Source organism: Sphaerodactylus townsendi, linkage group LG01, assembly GCF_021028975.2.
Source record: "Sphaerodactylus townsendi isolate TG3544 linkage group LG01, MPM_Stown_v2.3, whole genome shotgun sequence".
Taxonomy (NCBI): Eukaryota; Metazoa; Chordata; class Lepidosauria; order Squamata; family Sphaerodactylidae; genus Sphaerodactylus; species Sphaerodactylus townsendi.
Genome location: NC_059425.1, coordinates 148,819,444 through 148,840,017, shown reverse-complemented (window position 1 = coordinate 148,840,017; position 20,574 = coordinate 148,819,444). Strand labels below are relative to the sequence as shown.

General features: G+C 40.7%; 1 protein-coding gene across 2 annotated transcripts in view; it reads right to left on the bottom strand.

The window, feature by feature from the left end:
* The window catches only part of BMP5 (bone morphogenetic protein 5), a 70,323-nt gene that overhangs the window by 5,215 nt on the left and 44,534 nt on the right, over positions 1-20,574 (bottom strand). The window contains exons 4-6 of one of the 2 annotated variants that reach the window (XM_048496963.1): positions 10,590-10,787; positions 6,153-6,229; positions 1,273-1,383 (exon numbers count right to left, since the gene is read on the bottom strand). In XM_048496963.1, the coding sequence (XP_048352920.1) occupies positions 1,273-1,383; positions 6,153-6,229; positions 10,590-10,787 (386 nt within the window). Of the gene's footprint in view, positions 1-1,272; positions 1,384-6,152; positions 6,230-7,892; positions 10,366-10,589; positions 10,788-20,574 lie in introns of those variants that run through there. The other variant, XM_048496972.1, reaches the window with a different exon arrangement.

Sequence of the window (20,574 nt, the reverse complement as noted above, 5' to 3'; positions counted from 1 at the left end):
GACTGTTAAAATCTGTTATAGCCATCTGCCCAGCAGTGATATAAGTGTGCAGTCTTTGCCAGAGAACACAGAAGAACAGGCAATCGGGAAACAGCTTTTATATAACTGCAACCATGAAGAGATCATTGACTGTGAAGCAAACTTTTTGAAATGAACAACTGTAAATCCTAAAAATGCCATTTAGTAAAAATTCAAATTAACTGACTTCATGGAGCTGGAGTGAAAGAGAAAGTTATGCACACCACACTTTACTCCTTGGAGGAAGGGTGGAATGAAAAATCAGTAGATATACACCTTATAGTACATTCCACTATTCATGCTTGCTCAGAAATAAGGTCCTTTGTATTCAATAAGGCTTTGACCTGAAGAGCACGCCTGCACTTTCAGCTGAGAAATACTGCTATAGTGCAGACTGACAATAGGAACTGTGGTAAGGGCTTCTATTTCCTAATTCTAAGTATTGCACTAATAGCTTCTTTAAGCTACTCAACAAATTTTTATCATTTCTGAAATATAGACATGATGAAGTTAATTGTATTTTACAGGCGCCTGAAATACAAAACGCTTCTCCACTTTTAGCTAACATCAAGTGTTACATAACTTCCCCTAACAAGAACTGAGCTATCATTTTTGGTTGCCCTAACAATAGGCAACTATAGATGGTGGCCAAACCATTTTCTCCCTAAATAGGATCCAAAGCTGATTAGAACATTACTTTCTCCTCCTCCTCCTCCTCCTCCTCTACTTTAGCTTCAAAATAACAGTACTGTGAGGTAAGCACTGTGAGGTAAGTACTGTGAGTACTTTCTCCTCCTCCTCTACTTTATCTTCAAAACAACAGTTCTGTGAGATAAATACTGTGAGGTAAGTACTGTGAGGTAAGTTCTTTCTCCTCCTCCTCTACTTTATCTTCAAAACAACAGTACTGTGAGGTAAGTTTCTCCCTAAATAGGATCCAAAGCTGATTGGAACATTACTTTCTCCTCCTCCTCTACTTTATCTTCAAAACAAAAGTACTGTGAGGTTAGTTAGGCTGAGAGAATGTGTTGGTCCCAGTGAGCTTCCGTTGCAGAGCAGGGATTTGAACCGAGCAGTCCAAGGTCCTAGTCCCACCATACCACACCTGTTCTCTCCCAATCTCTTCCAGATCAGTTGCTCAACTTCAACAGAAATCTATAGGATAAAGTGCTTCTGTCACATTATCCAATTGCATGCAAGCCTCCCTAAAATATCCCTGGATACCAGCAATTTTATTTATGGACACATACATACCAGAGTCTGCACTATGGCATGGTTTGTAGCGTTCATGTGGGCATTGAGAGGAAATGAACATTCTCCATCACAATAAAATGCCGCATAACCCTCTGGAGCTATAATCCAATCCTGAAAAATAAAGACTGAATGTTTAGATGGAAGTTCAATACTTTCTTCTTAAAACTATTTCCTAACTGGTAGACAGGGGAAATTCATGAAAATCTAGGCCACAAATTATTACAGGAACTAATATACACACACACCATTCAGCCAAGGACAAAAGAAAATAAAATTCCATTAAGAAATATATAGTTTACAACTTAGCCAGATTCCAGGTGGCAGTTGGCAAATACACATGTATAAGAAGGACTTTAAAAAGCTTACATTGGAAACTTTTGCCACCACCTGCAACATTCCATCTGTAACCATAGTCTTTATGGCTGTATTTATTTATTTATTTATTTATGCTTCAAATTTCTATCCCGCCCCGTCCCCGAAGGGCTCTGGGCGGCGTACAACATACAATGAGTACAATGAGTACAATGAGTACAATGAGTACAATGAGTATTTGATCTATTTGTGTAGATGACACTTAACTGCAAGCACAGGCCTACCATAATAATTACCATAATAGTTGCCAAGGGCCATGGATAAGCACAATTTGCAAGGAAAAGCAAGAGGTGGATCCCAGAGGCTAAATCTCTCTCACTCTTTCTCTCTTTCTCTGCCCCCACCCCAATTTATTCTCTTCCCCTACAAACCTTTTGCCCCACCTACTTTTTTTCTATCCAAACCAAGGCTCCCATACATGTTTGCTATGTAGCACTGGGAAAACTGACAGAGGGATGATTTGTAAGGAATCTGCCCGCTGTTTTTCTCTTTCAGACTGTACCTTACTTTGACTCTTGACAGAAGTTCAATAGCAGCCAAGAATCACAGAATTGGGATGCCATACTTTTACACAGAGCTAAACCTGATGGAAGTCTTCGTAGATGAATAGTACAGTTTAATACAGTTAAAGGGTCACAGCATTAGGAAGGTTGAGAACCACTGCCCCAGAGGAAGGCTATCATGAATCACCTCTGGTTCTCATTTGTAGGCCCTTGATGGGGTTGCCATAAGTCTACTGCAACTTGACAGCACTAACCTATGCATTATTATGATCCACATCAGGAAAGAGGGCTGGAATAGATGAACACAGAGTGCTAGCAGAATATTAACAGGTTCCAAAAGGTGAATACAGAATCTGCTTAATGAATCTCAACTGAAGCCATTGGTATAAAGTTGCAATCTTTCTGGCCAAGAAGAAGGAGAGTTTGGATTTATATCCTCCCTTTCTCTCCTGCAGGAGACTCAAAGGGGCTGACAATCTCCTTGCCCTTCCCCCCTCACAACAAACACCCTGTGAGGTAGGTGGGGCTGAGAGAGCTCTGAGAAGCTGTAACTAGCCCAAGGTCATCCAGCTGGCATGTGTGGGAGTGTACAGGCTAATCTGAATTCCCCAAATAAGCCTCCACAGCTCAGGCGGCAGAGCGGGGAATCAAACCCGGTTCCTCCAGATTAGATACACGAGCTCTTAGCCTCCTATGCCACTGCACATGGCATTTGTCAGTGATTGACAAATCCAAATAATTCAGTGGCACATCTGCTTTCAACACGGTTCATGGCCAGGAAATACTATAGTTTGTCATGTTGCTTTGGAAGCAACATCCAAAAACAGATACACTGGCACAGACATGAGCCACAAATAGTGAATCTCACTATTTACACAAGAAAGTAATCCCAGTGGATTTTCAGTGGTTTCAAACTGAGGCAGCACTTCAGTGATTGACTTTCTTGTATAAAAACCTGTCTGCATTTGGTTAGGGGGGAGGCAGTGGTATGGCAAGGGGGACAGGCAGTGGATCCCCAGGCACTACTTCCTTGGGGGTATATTAAAGCACCATGCTCCCCTCACACCTGTACCCCAGCTCTGAACTCCATGTGAAGTTTGTGGCTGGGGCACAGTTGAATGCCGGCGAGTGGGGCTTGCCCCACCCTGAACTCCACGTGGAGATCAGGAGCAGAGCCAGCCAGGCACACCCCGCCCTTGATCTCCATGTGAAGTTCAAGAGTGGGGTCAGCTGGCTTGTCCCGCCTCTGATCGCCATGTTGAGATCAGGGGTGGAATGGGGCCATTTGATTCTGGCCTCAGCTCACCTGGGTTCAACTTTAAACTGCAGGCTTCCAGCTTATCTCACTTCTAGCCTGCAATTTAAAGTTCAATCCAAGACTCTCTGAAGCCAGGATCAGATTGAGTTCTAGGGGCCAACTGGCTCTAGTTTTATTTTGTTGGCTCCATCCCCCAAGCTCCATCTAATTGGATGGCGGAGGCAGAGCCAACTTTATAAAGCTAGAGCTGGTCAGCCTCCGATGCTCAATCTGATTCTGGCCTCAGAGAGGTTTGGATTGAGCTGAAACCCTGCAGTTTAAAGCTGGACCCAGCCTAGATAAGGCCAGAATCAAATGGGTTCGCCCCACTTCTGATCTCCATGGGGGTGGGGTACAACGGGGGGGGGGGCAGTGCTGCATCCAAGCTAACTTCAGGCACTGTTTTATAAAGCTATGCCCCTGGAGGTATAGTCTGATATTGTCATGCCCCCACAGAGCCTTTAGTTATTTCCCTTTTAAGATTCAGTTTCCCTGTAGTTAGTATGGGTTTTGCCTCATTGTTAAGTTATTCAGTTAATCTATGAGGTGCTAAGGGTGAGGATCTCCGCACTGTTCATAACGTCTATGTCAGGGGTAGGGAACCTGCGGCTCTCCAGATGTTCAGGAACTACAATTCCCATCAGCCTCTGTCAGCATGGCCAATTGGCCATGCTGGTAGGGGCTGATGGGAATTGTAGTTCCTGAACATCTGGAGAGCCGCAGGTTCCCTACCCCTGGTCTATGTAAACCATATAGGTCCAGACAAGACCATAGGTTTATATGGTGGTCTAAAAAGAGAACAAGCCAAGTTCGTCTACAGCAAGAGCAAGCATTCCAGAGCTACAAGGAAGCAAGGGACTGTCTACCAGCCAACAGCAGCCAGAGAAGAGACAAGTTTACAGCTTCCTACAGCCTGAGGATAAGCAAGTACTCTGTTTAGTTAACCCTGGGAGGAGTTAGGGTCTTGTTTCTTCCTTTGAATAAAGCCATTTTAAGAACTGTAGAAACTGGCTTGCAATCCCCCTTTTTGTCCCAACCAAGAACAATCAAATCGCTTGGGGGGGCAAAGACGCTTGGGGGGGCAGAACAGATATACTTAATTCAGCACTTCCAATCTGGCCAAGTGACAGTAACTTTTTTTCAAGCCATGCTGATTGTCTGGTAGTCAAAACTAGGGAAATCATGGAGCATAGAAGAAATTCTTCTAGACAGTAAAATCTCCATAAAAGGAAGCTACACAAAATACTTCAAGAAATATCCTTTGCAGGAAATACTACTACCCTTAATTTCAGTTCTTCACAAACTGGAAGGTACAAAAAGCTTCCATGTGGACCTGCACTAGCAATAGTCTTATACAGTATTTGAATTAACCAGAGCAGCTGCAGCATCTCAGAGGAATGGGAACCACCCAGTCCCTTAAAGTGGTTCCTTGAGTGAGCATTTTTTGGCTATGAGCAAGGGTTTTTGTTAAAACTCGTGCTAAAACTCTTCTTTATCATTGTGAAATGCTTTAAATGATAACAAAACCTGACAGTTTGAATACCATAAAAACCAGTATTAAGGCACCCTGGAGGGCCACACGCCTCTCAGGGGATAATTACCAGTGTCATAAACTAATATAAATTTTAAGATGGATGCAGCCACACAGAAAACCACAGGAACATACATTCAATTGCAACTGAGTAAAACAAAAACTTAAACACAGTTCTTAAGTCACACCTTTTGACTTCAGTGTTATTGGTTCCATATTTTTAACAGTTCCTGAGTAGGCACTAGAAATTAAAGCTGGAGTATTCTCAAATAAATACATATATAGCATTAAATCTTGTAGTATCCTCTCTGTACTGCAATAGACAGGACACAGGAAACTGCCACAACAGTGACCTTCCAAGATTTATAGCACATGGATGTATAGCAACTCATACTGAAACAGGAAACACATTAGTTCTTCATATCAACAGGCTGGAAAAGTGGAGAATATAAATCAGGAAATGAAACAGTTTGAGAACTGGAATAATAGGACAGAATGAAATAACCTGGGGAAGCAGAGGTGACATTATTATAAAGAAGAAAATGGGACAGGGAAGAAAAAAGATGGTGCAGATCAGTGGCTGATATTGATTAAGTTAGAAGTACAGCCAACAGATACCCCCCAAACATGGTCTATAAGGGATAAGTAGAAAAATATACCTGCCGACTGATTAGACTGGAATAGCCATACTGGTGAACAGAGCATGTAAACCCTCCTTTCTGAGTCATTTAACCCCCATCCCCCAGTCATGGATCTCCTGAGTAATATGCAGCTTACTCTTTGAATGTCTAGCTTGTTTCTAAAGTGTAATGCCTCCACAATTCTGTTTTCTACATCTCTACGATTTTCATTTTACATATACAGCTGATAGCTAGTTGTACTGAATCAGAGCTGGTGCCATTTTTTCAAATACTTTTGCTCCCTATGAAAGGCAGGTGGAAACTCAGTGCTGTCTGATATTTTCTGATAAATGACTGTGCTCCTTAATTCCGTACTGTCCCAGGATTCAATGAAACTTATGTGGAATAAGACAGGTTGCACTAATGTAAGGATTCTCTTGAAGAGTTCTTCCATGTTTCAAGCAGCAGTTATCACAAGGCTAATATCACCAAACAGACGCAAATACACAAACACACTCTGGTTAGTACCTAAATATTAAAATTGATCCTTTTCCTACCTCCCACCCCAGGTCTCGGAAGCTCACGTAGAGTTCATGTTTTTTACAGGCCTGTTTCTGTTCACTTGTGTTATAATCTGCAGAAAGAAAAGAAGTGTATTATAAAGCCTTCGACATCTTTAAGAATTTTTTCTGTCTCTGATATCATAAACATATTGCTATAAATAAAGCAAGAATAATACTTTCACTTCTATAGCTGCTAGACCTAGATCACCATTATGGTATAACCATGTGTATTTAAGAATCTATTACCTCAGTCTGTAATGTGAAAATGTAAAAATTATATCCAGTATGTTTGAGGCAACTGCTTGTCATGCTGACTACTGGTCGGCTAACAATATCAGAGGAACATTGTAAGAATAATATTGTGCCCATCATGTCTATAGCAAAAAAGAAGTTCAGCTTTAAATGTTATACAAGTTCAAGTGTAGCCTAAATAAATATACCAATAAAATACACCATTTATTCAAACCTTACCCATATTTTCTCTTGCCATTTGCAAGGTTATTAGTTAATGATCTTCCCTTGGCAAACACATCACGAGCAAGCATTTGCCAACCCAAAGAGCATATTCAGCATGTAAATAGTAGAGATTCTGATAATTTCTTTCTTTCTTTTTTTTAAGCGTTACAATTTTACTGTTAATTATGGTTGTTGTGGGTTTTCTGAACTGTGTGGCCATGGACTGGTAGTTTTTGCTCCTAATGTTTTGCCCACACCTATGGTTGGCATCTTCAGAGGTACGTCACAGTAAAATGGGCTATGGGAAAAACCACATCTTGCCACAAAGTATAAAGCTATAGAGTTCACCTTCCAAAGTAGTCATTTTCTCTGATCTCTGTCGCCTGGAGATCATTTGTAACAGTGGGAGATTTCCAGGCACCCCATGGAAATTGACAACCCTAAAGAGAAGAAAGAGCTCATTTCCCTTCCCCTTCCCACCTAAGCAGAGGGAAGAAAGAATCAATGGCCCATTATGCATAGAATGTCTTCCTTGGGGCAGTTTGGTGAACAGTGGGGTCATAGTGGGGTCTTTTTGCATTTCTATATTTACATGCAAGGAGGTGCCCCACTTCCTGCTGTGCATTTTGCCTGCCCCACTTCCAGGTTGCTCCCAGTTGCAAAATTTCCAGCTTTGTTTTTAAAGCCCTTTACATTTTATATTGATATTTCTGTGCTATATTGATATTTCTCTGTTATTGATATTTCTCTGTTATATTGATATTTTTGTGCTTTTCACAAAAGCCAGTCGTAGATCCTCCGGAAATGCCCATGAGGTTGGGGGAAAGACCAGAAGGAGCAGAAACCCTGAAGTGAGGGTTTCCCGGCTCTCAATCTGTGCTTGCCTACCAACAGCCACTGAGGGAATTATCTGCTTGTAGCTACAGACTCTCCTTGACCCTTCCCACAAAATACAAATAAAATGTCTTGAGGCTGAAATATAAAACATTTCCTCAGGAATTCTGCACGGCACTTAGGCCAAAATGTTTGGGAAACATTTTTATTTCAGGCCCCTTCCGCATACGCAAAATAATGCGTTTTCAAACCACTTTCACAACTGTTTGCAAGTGGATTTTGCTATTCCGCACAGTTTCAAAGAGCACTGAAAGCAGTTTGAAAGTGCATTATTCTGCATGTGCGGAATGAGCCTCAGTCTAAAATGGTTTTAGTTGGAAACACTAAACTAGCAATCTTTTCCCCCAAAACGTGTTCAAAACATTTCTTGCTTGCTGTGTGGAGATCAGGAAATGTTTCATTTCTCCTGTCCAATGAAAGTTCTCACTTTCATTTCTTTGTGCTTGCTGCCCTCCATTTTTTGCTGCTTCTCTGTGATGTCTGCCACTTGCTGAAGTGTCCTATGGACATTTCCTCCCCTAGCATTGCAGCTACCTGGCATTCCCACCATTGCTATGCACTAATAAAGTCACTATTGCCTGCCAATTATGCAAATATAGTTCTTCTGGGTTTTTTTTTAATTGAGTGAGGTATCATTGAAGCTGCGCAGACACAAAATGAGAATTAGCAAGGCTTTAGATATCGAGTCTCTGTTGCTTGAAAGATATGACAATGGTTTGTTTGTTTTTTAAAGGAAGGAACTGCTGTTGCTGGAAATACTTTATTTTTCTGCACCATGTGTAGAAAAATAGCCAAAACAGTTATTTTCAAAACATTTGCACAACATTTTAAATGTTCTGTCTGGAAAAAGCTTTTTTTGTAGAAAGAACTTTCTTGCCTGATCAATGATCCAGTCACTGGATTTAAGTATCCTCAGATTTGGACATCTTTGCTATTAGGATATAGACAGTCTCACAGTAGAGACACAGAAATATACTGCATTCCTTGATTCTCTACATGTTCTTTGGAAGTCTGTCTCTCCACACAAAACCCTTGTGCTTTTTTTGCAAAAAATGTTACTCCAGAAATATGTAAAAATTTCATTTCACTTTTGTACAATTTGAAAACAGATGAGTGCTTTGTAGATGTTTTTAAAGGAATGTTCCAGCACACTTGATGTGGAAATGTACATTCAATACTCAATCTTAGAAAACCCATATGACCACACACCTATTTAGGATTCAAAACTATTAAACAAAATCCATATTCCTTCCTTACTGTTCTGCATCTGAGATGAGACAAATGTGAGATGTAATGTTAGATTCCATGGAAACAACTAGGGTGACATTTACAATATAGAATATGGTGCCAAAGATCCAATTTCACTTAGTGGGGTTTCAAGGGCCATATGCTCACTGTGCTAGGAATCAAAAACAGGGGATACTGTGGCTGAATAAACTTTGTACCCAAAAAATTTGGAAACTGGAGTTAGATTTAAAAATCTTTATGTAGCAGGAAAAACGCTTTCAAGAGAGGACAAGGAAATCAAATTGGAAACTCCTAAAATATCCCCAGGCATACAATGAATATTTGAAATGGGATTTTTTAAAAAGGAAGTAAAAACCTATGCATCTGTCGGTGAGGATCCAATGAACCATGTGTGGAACAAATTTATTCTCCCCCTTCCTCACACCTCCTTCTCCCTCCTTTCCCCAAATAATTGTGGAGTGGGATAGAGAATAGAAACTTGTAGGGAAATAACCAGAAATCTGTCCTTTTTCCACTTGGGTAAGGTGTTTCATGAAAACAGAATACTGGGTAGGGGCAGAATTTTCCTTTCTTCTTTCTCCAAGAACAATCACAGTAAAATGGCCACAAGGTGACCTTTTTTTTGCCGTCAAGTTACAGCTGACTTATGGTGGCCCCGTAGGGTTTTCAAGGCAAAAGACATTCAGAGGTGGTTTGTCATTGCCTGCCTCCACATCACCCTGGTATTCCTTGAAGGTCTGCCAACCAAATACTAGCCAGAGTCAGGGCTGAGAGTGTGTTTGGCCCAAGGTCACCCAGCACATGATCCAAGCCCATCACTTGAATCAAAACCTAATGTGTACATGACTAAATCTGTAAGTACAAGTATTTGTTCCATCAAAAGAAAACCTCTACATGTACAGTTGGCATCTCCACTGCATATGCAGAAGAGATGATCCTAAGTATCTTAAAATCCTATTAAATGCCATGAAACAGTTGAGGACACCATCAAATCTCTTCGACTGGTATCACTGAGACTTAAAAGTATTGAACTTGCTGCCTCGTGCCCATAGTATTCTACTGTTCTCAGAAATAATGGGAGAAGTCCCAGAACGCTTTGAGCTTTGTATACCCATTGAAAATGGTGTTGAGTAGTCTGAGCCCTCAGTGCTTTAACAGCAAGGATGGATATAAATTAAATGCTTTATTGCTCTCCCCAGCGCCCTCAACCCCATTCATGGGTGGAGTCAAGGGCTCTCGGAGAAGATGAGTCAAGGGCTCTCGGAGGACTTCCTGCTGCCTCCCCATCTTTGAGCTCCCTCGACCCTGCCCATGTGTCATCAATATGGGCAGGGTTGAGGTCACCCAGCTCCACCCACTCACTTCCATCTTTCTCTGGTCACATGGGGGGCCAATTTTGCGCCCCCATGTGACCAGAAGAGTGGCATCCAGAAGGGGGCACCAAGCAGCACTGCAAGGTGCTCCACGACAACATCCAGGGCGTTACTAAGCTGGCCGTCCAGTGCCTGGCCCACCGCAGAGGCATCAAGCGCATCTCAGGCTTGATCTGTGAGGCGACCCGTGGGGTGCTGAAAGTCTTCCTGGAAAATTTGATCCGCGACACCATCACCTACACAGAGCACGCCAAGAGGAAAACAGTCACCACCATGGACGTGGTCTATGCCCTCAAGCGCCAGGGCCGCACTCTCTATAGCTTTGGATGCTGAGCCCCACACCCTCTGCCACCCCAGCACCCACCCATCCCAGCACCCACCCTTTCCCTAGGTAAATACACCACTGCACATTATATAGTTTTCTCCATAAACACAGGTGCTATTATTTCTTTTGCCTTACCTCCAACACTTGACATTCTTGAGGAATCTTGAGGACTGCTGGATTTATTGCGGTTCTGGTTTTTCTTTTTGTTGTTAGCAGCTCGGACAGATCGCAAAAGAACTTCACTGGCTTTGAAGAATGCAACCATGAATGGCTGTTTAGACTGTGGCCCATGCCTTCCTATAAGACCAGCCGACTTTACATTGATACTGCGACCTATTTAAAAAAGTATACACAGGAATATTTGCAAACAAAGAAAACCAATCAAACTGAATGAAGTCACAATGTTTGAAATGTGTTCCAAGTGGGCAGCTGTTTTAGTCTGTAGTTAGAACAAACCCTGACCTTGATGGTCCTGCCATGGGTTTCCCCTCAGTGCGCTGGCTAGCAGATGATCAGATGGATGCGCACAGAGGAAAAGAGTGGGGAGCTGCTGGGAGAGAGGGCTGTTTTCAGAGGCAGGCAGCTGCTTAAGGAAAGAAGTAGTGAGAGGAAGTGAGAGGGATGGAGGGGACCCACTGCTGCCTACTCCCCTCACTGCTGCTTTGGGGAGGTAGGGGCACAATTTGGGGTGCAAATTTAGGGGGCCTGGGGGGCACCATTGTAGTTCTTGCCCCAGGCACCATTTTGTTCAAGCATGACACTGAGAACAGGGTCTCCACTGACCAAGCATTCTATTCTGAGATGGCAAAGTAGTTAAATTTAAAGAAATCCCCAATCCTCTTCCTTTGAGAAAATGAGAAGGATGAATTGGAAATCTTAGATACACACACAAATCAACAGGAATTAGAAATGGAGGCAATGTATATATTTATGCGATGTCATAAATAATTTCAAGACATTACTCAAATTTCACCAAAAGCCCTGAGTACAGGTACAGCTGAGGCTTCAGTGTTTCAAGGAATAATATATAATAGAGGTTGAAATATGTACATGATTGACCCTGGTTTTACTCCTGAGAGATGTACATATTTCTTTGTAATGTTTGTTCAGTCAAGACAGAGTAGTTACTTCACTAGATTATAAGACTCTGACTCTCTGGGCTGGGAAGGGAGGAAGCATGAGCTGAAAAGCAAAGCTAAAACAAGCCTCTGAAATGGTACCACAAATTTATAACAAATACTATCCCCAGCTTTTAACAGAATTTATTTAGGAAGCTTAAATAATTTTTCTTTATGTATTATGCAGAGACATAGGTCTGTTCTACACAGCACAAAAAAAGACATCTGTGGAACGTCTTAAAGAGGCACACCCGAAGTAAGACATTCAGGGGACATCTTACAAAGAGGTGGTTTCTGGTGTGCTTTCCAGGCAGCAAAGGCATCAGAGGGGGAAAGAGGCTCTGTTTTCCACCCAACTGTTTTGCTATCTGCTCAGTTTCATCCTCAGCTTGTGCCCAACATTTTGTGGGCAGCTGAAGAGATTCTCCCTGCCACCATTTGCTAAAGGCTGCCCTAGGATTGCTCAGTGGGTGGTAGACCTGTCCTCTGCTGTCCCGATCCTTTTCAATGGGAGTTCTCTGAGCAGCTAACATTCTCTTAATGCATATCTTCAAAGATAGCTCAGCCAAAATGTAAAAAAATGGGGAAACTATATATTGCCATAATTGGCAGGAACAGCTCACTACAAGTATGTACGTTTGGGGCTTTAAAAAAAGCACCCAGGATCAGAGCCTGTAGAGCAAATACCCTGGGGCAACATTCAGTAAATGGTGGCAGGGGGAATCCCTTCAGCTGCACACAAGATGCCAGGCCCAAGCTCTGGAGCTCTGCCAGGTGGGAGATGTCTTGCAGGTGGCTTAGGGGGGAAATGTGCACTTTGAAGTGTTCTCCAAAAAAGACAGCTTGAGCTGAGGATGCCTTGCATAGAAAGCTGTGTGGAGTGCCTTCCCGGGACACCCATTTTATTTAGGCTGTGTGGAACAGACCTTTGTTCCACCAGAACCTGAGACGGTGTCATGTGAAACAATGCAGCTGTAGTAGGGGAGTGGTCCTGAGATCTTTGAAATTACAAAGTGTTGGCAAAGAAATGTTAAATTGTGTTAGTCTGGACAGCAGCAGAATTCTGATCTCTTGTGCTATAATATACCATAGAGGGGTGGGGGGGCAGGTTTAACATCTTACAACAAAGAATCATCTGCTTTGCAAATGTCTCATGCTATTAAACTCAGTCTCACCAGAGAAAGAACTGATAATCATAGGAGTAAGCCTTAAACAAATAAGCTTATAGGCTTCCCTTTTAAAAGCAAACTTACAGTGGCTTTCTGCCAGGGTCTATATTTCTTAGAAAAACTTCTATCACTGGCATAAATGAAAGAGGCAGTTTGATTTGTGGTTAAAGTAGTTTCCATTCTACTTCCACTGTAACAAATGTATTAATTCAGCTCAGACTTCCTCCTTCTGGCAGCCTTTTTGCAGCTTAAAAAAAAAAGGCAAAATGTGAAGTCGCAGCCAAATACCATACCTTGAACTGACCCACTTCAATACATAAACACTTTTACAACATGTTTATTCAGGTGTAGCACTTTAAATTGGTTTAAGATGATTCCAGTGACAGAGAGCACAGCAAAGGTGGAAAGAGAAGATCCAAAAAAGTTAAATAGTTCAAGAACAGAATCAATGGTCACATATTTTAGAAAGTGTGATAAGATACCATCCCACCCAGCACTCTTGGAAAATGTGTATTTGTAGCTGGTTCTAATTTCTCTTTCATATGGCATTTAATATTGTTTTTATCATGTATTTACTTAAAGGGTGGTTAAATACAGGAATATTATTAACTTCCAAATGACAAGGATGAAGCCTCAGCTTGCCTTTTTGTGAAGGAAAGACTGTCCTTCTGGATCATCACAATGGTTCCAGAGATGTTCTGTCATTTAATTTTATTTATAAACATTAATTCTTACTTCAGGAAGCCTAGGAAGTATATATGTGTGTGTGTGTGTGTGTACAGATGTGTACAGGACAAATCTAACAGTGCAACAGCCCAGATATTTCAGTGAACCTAAAAGGATGTGACTCTACTTAGGACTGTACAGTTCTCTGAATTTACAAAGGTGTATATTGTGAGGAAAAGGGAGGGAGCCTGCAAACCAATGTGAACTCCCTTTAAAATAATGCTTTATATTATTAAGTTTCCTCTTGGTTTCCTTTTGACTTCAGCAATGAGATGATTATTAAGATCCCATAAGCCAAGGTTTACAGAGATCCTCTTAAAAATTAGTATAAGTTTAAACACAGAAGCAGTTTATGGGCCTCTCTATCTTGTGTTTACTTGATCTTTTGAACAGCCAAGGTAAGCTTTTAGGAACAGCTTTTTTTTTCCTCCTGGAGGTAAGCCCCACCAATGATTTCTGTTGAATTTACTGTTGAAGTCAATTTAGGATTGCATGAAAATCAAAAACTGAAGCATTGATCAATCAAATTTTGTAATGTGCTTTTTACTATGACCATCAAAGCACTTAATTCAGAATTGTCCCACTGATCTTAGAGCTACTCCAAAATAAATTAGTGGTTTCATAACTGAAGCCTTAGCTTATTTATTGTGGCTAGGATCCAAATAACTCATTCCATATACCTAGGGGAGATTGGGGCTTCTGTTTCTTGAACAGCAGCCCCTCATGCCACATAGGAAACCACTTTTGAACCTGAGTAGACTTTTAAAAGCAGTTTATTATATGGCATTGTGGGATGTAGGGTTCTGATGATTTTAAAAAAATGTTTTAATCTTACTGGACATTCCTGAGTTCTGGGCACATTTATGTAATTCAGTACATAATTATTCCATCTGGTTCATGCAGTGCTGATGATTTTAATTTATATTCCTTTTCTTCAAATTAAAGTACTCCAAAATGTAGGTGTGGGAGAGGAGAGACATTAGCTCTTATTTGGGATTCTCCACTGCAGAAGACTATCAGCCTCAAGATGTTTCACCTGAAGATTTCACCAAATGATACCCTCAATATATGCAAAACAGATGGAACAACAAATCTCTTCCCGTGTATGAAGGGCCTCCAATTGTTGCTCTGCTTGTTTATTTGGTCTACTCTGATATAAAATTAGAGATGATTTCATTCAGATTGGAAAGCTTTCTGAGGTTTACAAGAATGACATATTTTCAGTGGTGGGATTCAGCTGGTTCGCACCACTTCGGCAGAACCAGTTGTTAAAATGGTGCTTGTAAACAGCCAGTTGTTAAATTATTTGAATCCCACCACTGCATATTTGGATCAGATTTTGATTATTTACATCCCAAATGCTCGCCCCTGTTCTCCATGTACTAAACTGTTATGGCTATTGTAGAGAGTGATCTAGATTTTGTGTTCAGTCTCATCATCACCATCACCATCACCATCACCATCACCATCACCATCATCATTTATTTACGGTCAACGACCAGTATATCTGTCTCCAAGTACAGTTATACACACACATGAAAATGTACATAGTCCAGTCCAGTCTGACTTTTAGAACAATACTGAATAAACTCTTGAGATATCCTCATTGCTAGGATGATGACATGAAATTGCCATGCAAAGCATTTCATTTTTTCCAGTAAATAAAATTACATACAAGAAATGTATTGTTCACTGTAACTAATTTAATTAATAAATATATACTAATTATTTCATAAAGTGTTATGTTTTGATGAGCAAACACATGCTAGTTATTCAATGAATTCTTCGGAAATGATAACCTTTTAAAAACCTACTACTGCAAGTATTTACACTGAAGGAAATTACCTTTCATTTTTCAACCATGGTGTTTATAATTTAAGGTAGCTATAGCTTTTCCCCATACCTGGCTAACCAAAAAATGGTCAAGCTGACATATTGATTTCATTCCACTCTGAGGCAAATCTCTTTTAATTTAACCTTGTTAACAGCAAAAGATTTAATTTTTCTATTTATGTAATGAGAAAATAGCGTTCTGAAATTTGCAATGAAAATTCCCCATGTTGACTTGTAAAGCTTTCTTCATGGATTATAAAATAGTTTAACTGACATGCTAGTCAAACCTTTGTACTTCTGTGGTTGCTTAAAAGTTCAGTTTTCATTAATGCATTAACACAAGTTCTCACTTCCCACATAAATTAACAGGACTTGGGCAGCAAAGCTGGGTTATTTTTTTTTTTTACCACAGCACGGATGCTTGGGGTTCAGGGTTATTATATGTAAAGACACAAAGAGATTATAGTAGACTCTAGTTACCAAAAGTTTTATGCCATGACTCATCCGTTTTCTTTAAGATACCACAGGACTCCTGTTTTTTCATCTAATGAAGCATCCTAAATATATAACCTAGTATCTATAACTATAACATATTTTCCCACCGCACTTTTTTTTCTCCTATTCTTGGACTCTGTTGTGGCCTGTGCTTCGACTTTCCAAAAGCACGTGCCAGAAGTGGAACCATCCCTTCTTCCAGTACTTTGTTTCTGCAAGACAGCTACAGAAACCAAGGCCCCTTCCACACACGCAAAATAATGCGTTTTCAAGCCACTTTCACAACTGTTTGCAAGTGGATTTTGCCATTCCGCACAGCTTCAAAGAGCACTGAAAGCAGTTTGAAAGTGCAATTTGCTGCATGTGCGGAATGAGCCCAAGCTCCTGGAGTCAAAGACCTCAAAGCAGAAGAATCATGAATGGAACTTTGCTAATCCTTCCTTCCCATTGCCACTCCCACTCCCTTGGTCATTTCTGTAAGTTGGATACCCTTTGAAACAGCATGGAGCAAGGGATCGGAGAGCTGCAGCAAGGAGAATTGTTAGAAACAGGCCACCATCCACTCTGGTGTAAGCTCGCTCTGCATTCATGCAAAAGCTCACAAGAGAATACCAAGGTGTTTATCTTCTCTTTGTAAGTTTCTCACCATATTTACAGAAGCAGGACTGGAGAGGCAGAAGGAGCTACAGTGGGAAGGATCTTTAACAAAGTAGCATCACTAGTGCTGTATTTTTGGTTCTTTGGACTCAAGTCAAGGTCCCCAACATTCATGAGTCCAGTTTCAGCCTGATCTTGCCCACATGCGGAACATGATTGCTGTTCAGCCCATTTCTTCTCAGAGCTGTAACAACAGGGCAAGATGAGTGAGCCACTTGTGTCAGGTGCACAAAGCTGAGAGGGGCAGAAAAAGTATAGCATGATTTAAATAAATATTATGTTGTTAATACTCTTGTTATTTCATGAAGTTAACTTTTTACCAAAACAACTACTATGGAAATTTAGGGGGCACAATTTTATATTCTTGCCTCTGGTGTAAAATTACCTAGTTATTGCCCAGTTTCCTCCTGAATTCTTAGTACAAAGAAGTAACAGTAGAAGAAAATCTGTTCCACTTGTTCTGGATTTCTTCTATTGTTCTGGATTTCTTCTGCTTTTGCACCCTCAGAGTGAGTTATGCACTCAAAAAGCTTAATGTCAGCTGACTTGGATGTGTGAAATGCACTCAAAAAGCTTAATGTCAGCTGACTTGGATGCATGAAATCCTGTGCCAAAGAGTTTTCAAATCATTTAACACCATGCTTTCAAATGGACACAGTTCGTACCTTCAATGGCAAGCTATTAATTCATGCTAATTTTACACTTTTATCTATTGGAGATGTCTTTTTTCTTTCTTTCTTTCTCTCCACCCATCCATCCATCCATCCATCCATCCATCCATCCATCCATCCATCCATCCATCCATCCATCCATCCATCCATCCATCCATCCATCCATCCAATGATTGTCCATCTATCTAGGACTGCTCATGTAGTTATAACCTTGAGCAGAAAATAAAGGAATAAAAATAATGCCTGACTTAGTATTATTCTCCTAGAATTTAATTGTTGCCTCTGTAAATTTTGCCATGGACAGAGTTACAGAACTGTTTGTATCTGATAATAGCCACATCACCTTCACCCTTGTACCACCAGATGCCTCAATAAACATTTCCATCCTTTTAAATAAAGGTATAATTAAACTGGCTCTCAGCTCATTAAATGTTCAAAAGTTTCAACTGGGTCATGTGAATACTTACATATTCTGTTTGAGTATGGTATTTTTTATATCTGCCCCCAAAAACCACCAAAAAAGATCTTATTTCACAGCCTCATGGCAAATACCACAAATCCTTTCAGTATATATGACACTGGAACTTCCTTTCTTGTAACTACAAACAGTGAAAGGATTTTCTGCATATATTTCTCCATTATAATGTCAGCAAAGACAAAAAGATGAAGATATCTGTACAATAGAATCTGATCATGTGGCACTTTCAAAATGGGGGAGCAAACACAATGCTGCTATCTCTGCCTATCTGTCAACAGCAAGTGTGAACCTACTTTGACAATGGATTCATTTTGCACCAAAATGGAAGGCAAAAGGGTATCCAAGGCTTGACCATATTTAAAAAATGTTTCCCTTCTCAAGGCTACAGACATAATTAGCAGAATTAATTTGACAGAGTTCCTTTGTGATTTATCAGTGTATGCTGAAAATGATAGCTGAAAAAACACATTAAGGCAAGTGTCCTGAAAGATTTATGATTGTTTTACACATTCTTTCAATGCAGCATGATATATTGTTTAAAAGGAGAAAAAATGTTGTAATCGTTACAGAAATGGTGCTCTTGAAATACTTGACCCACAATTCAGGTTTAATGCAGTTCAACTGTTAATACTTCATAGGATTCTTTGCTTTTCGTTCCAATTTGGCTTCGTTGCAACAGTCTCACACATGATAGCATAAAAAGGAAATAGATTGCTTCACAAAAACATTAATTACAAGAGGAAATAAAATAGCGTTTTAACAAATAAATGGATTCTTTCCATTGTTTAAATACTGCTATCTTCTTCATGGAAATGTAGACTTCTGTGAGCCACACACTGAAACGTTTGGTACTTTACATATAGTTTTGTTGGAATCCTGGAACTGTGTTCTCTGCTATGCATCAACATCAAGAGAGAACAGCATCTGGGCCATGTCCCAACATGTTTACAATCTATTTTATATGCATCATGTAGTCAGCAGGGATGGAGAAAGAAATTGCTATTTATAATAAATGGGAAATATACAAAGCAGGCTTGGTGAGCTACCGTTAATGTACTCCAAATGGGGGAAAACACAGGTTGGTATTGAAGAAACCACTGCAAACAGGAGATTAACATCTAAGACAAGGAAAAATATACCTTGCCGAAACAGAAAACCTGGAAACAAAATGAAGCAAACTCAAAAAGGGAAGGAGGCTAGACGGTTCAATTTATAATACATTAAGGAGATCTTTTTATGTTTAGACTATTTCGGGTTGAGTTCTCAAACCAAGTTTAAGACCTAGTTTTAAATATAACATGTAACGACCCAGCTCCCTGTGGCAATTGCTATAACAAAGGGAGAACTCTCATATTGTGTCAGACTAGTCCATTAAACTTGATGCCCAAACAAATCTTGAGTTGATTAATCCACCACTTGAAACCCTGCATACACAAGCATGTATAGGCAATGAATGCAAAGAAAAACCAGATTAACTGTGTCCACCTACATGGGTTGAGCTCAATTCTTACGTTACATTCAATACACATACAGCTGAACATGTGATTTAAACCCAGGATTTACCCAGTACTGATCCCAGGTTTCATGTGAACCTGTTAACTCTTTCTTACAAGCAGATGTATACACCAACATGCAGGAAGCTCATGTGTTCCCTTTAACATGTGAGCAGAGCTGTAACATTATCAGGATTCTAGGGACAGGATCTGTGGATGTTCGGTTTATTAGCATGGAGGCTCTAGGCTGATGTTGTGCTGAATATGCATAGATGTGGGGGGGGGGGGCAGGCATGCATAATTCCACTTCTTTTATGTCTTGACACTTCTCTATGTACTTTTATTTTTAACAAGCAGTACAATTGGGTGCTGTGTGGTGTCCGGGCTGTATGGCCGTGTTCTAGCAGCATTCTCTCCTGACGTTTCGCCTGCATCTGTGGCTGGCATCTTCAGAGGATCTTCAGATCAAGTGATTCCGGCCGTGAAAGCCTTCCACAATACAAGCAGTACAATGTCTGCATGCATTGCTTCCTACATGTCATTCAAGAGATTTTTTTAAACACACAAACCTTACATGCCAAAACCATGTGCATAAAGAGCTATTTTCACATATTTTAAAATGATTTTGTGTGTTAGAATGAAGGTGTCAATACACTGGATATATATCTCAAATCTTAAAAGAACCTGCAGGGCTTTTAAGAATATGAAATATTGCTTTGCGTCTTGATTTTGCATCTACATTAGAGTGGATTTAAGTTACCAGGCCAAACTTGGCAACCAGTGGGGATGATAATGGGGGGGAGGGGGTGGAAACTTGGGGTGCAAGTATGATGTCATTTCCGGGGGAAATGAGGTAGCAATGACAGTAGCTCTAGGAATTGCTGGAAATGGCATAAGAGTCTTCGGCAATCCCTAGAGCTAACCCTAACCCTTGCTCCAACTTGAGTAGAAGAAGCAAGATTGCCAACCACAGGTGGGACTAGGACATTGCCTAGAATTAGAACTCATCTCTAGGTGACAAAGATCAGTTCTCCTGAAGAAAATGACTGTTTTGAAGTGTGGGACTCTATGAAATTAAACTCCACGGAGGTCCCATATCTCTAGGGCTGCCAAGCTCCAGGTGGGAGCTGGAGGATTAGGATTACAATTGATCTCCACCTGGATTTTTCACCTGGAGAAAATGGCTGCTTTGGAAGGTAGATTTTATGGCACTCTACTCCCTCCGCAAACCTTTCTCTTTCCAGGCTTTATATCCCAAATCTCTAAATATTTCCCAAGCTATGGCTGGCAACCCTGGGAGGAAGACTCCTTTCATTTGAGGAAGAGTCACTTAAGTTGGAGGAAAACTCTTTAGGTTTGCAGGAGGCTTCAAACTGAACTCAATGGAGTGATAAAATAATGATGTCATACTGTTGTGGGTTTTGCAGGCTGGGTGGCCGTGATAACTGTTACTCCTAATGTTTCACCTGCATCTGTGGCT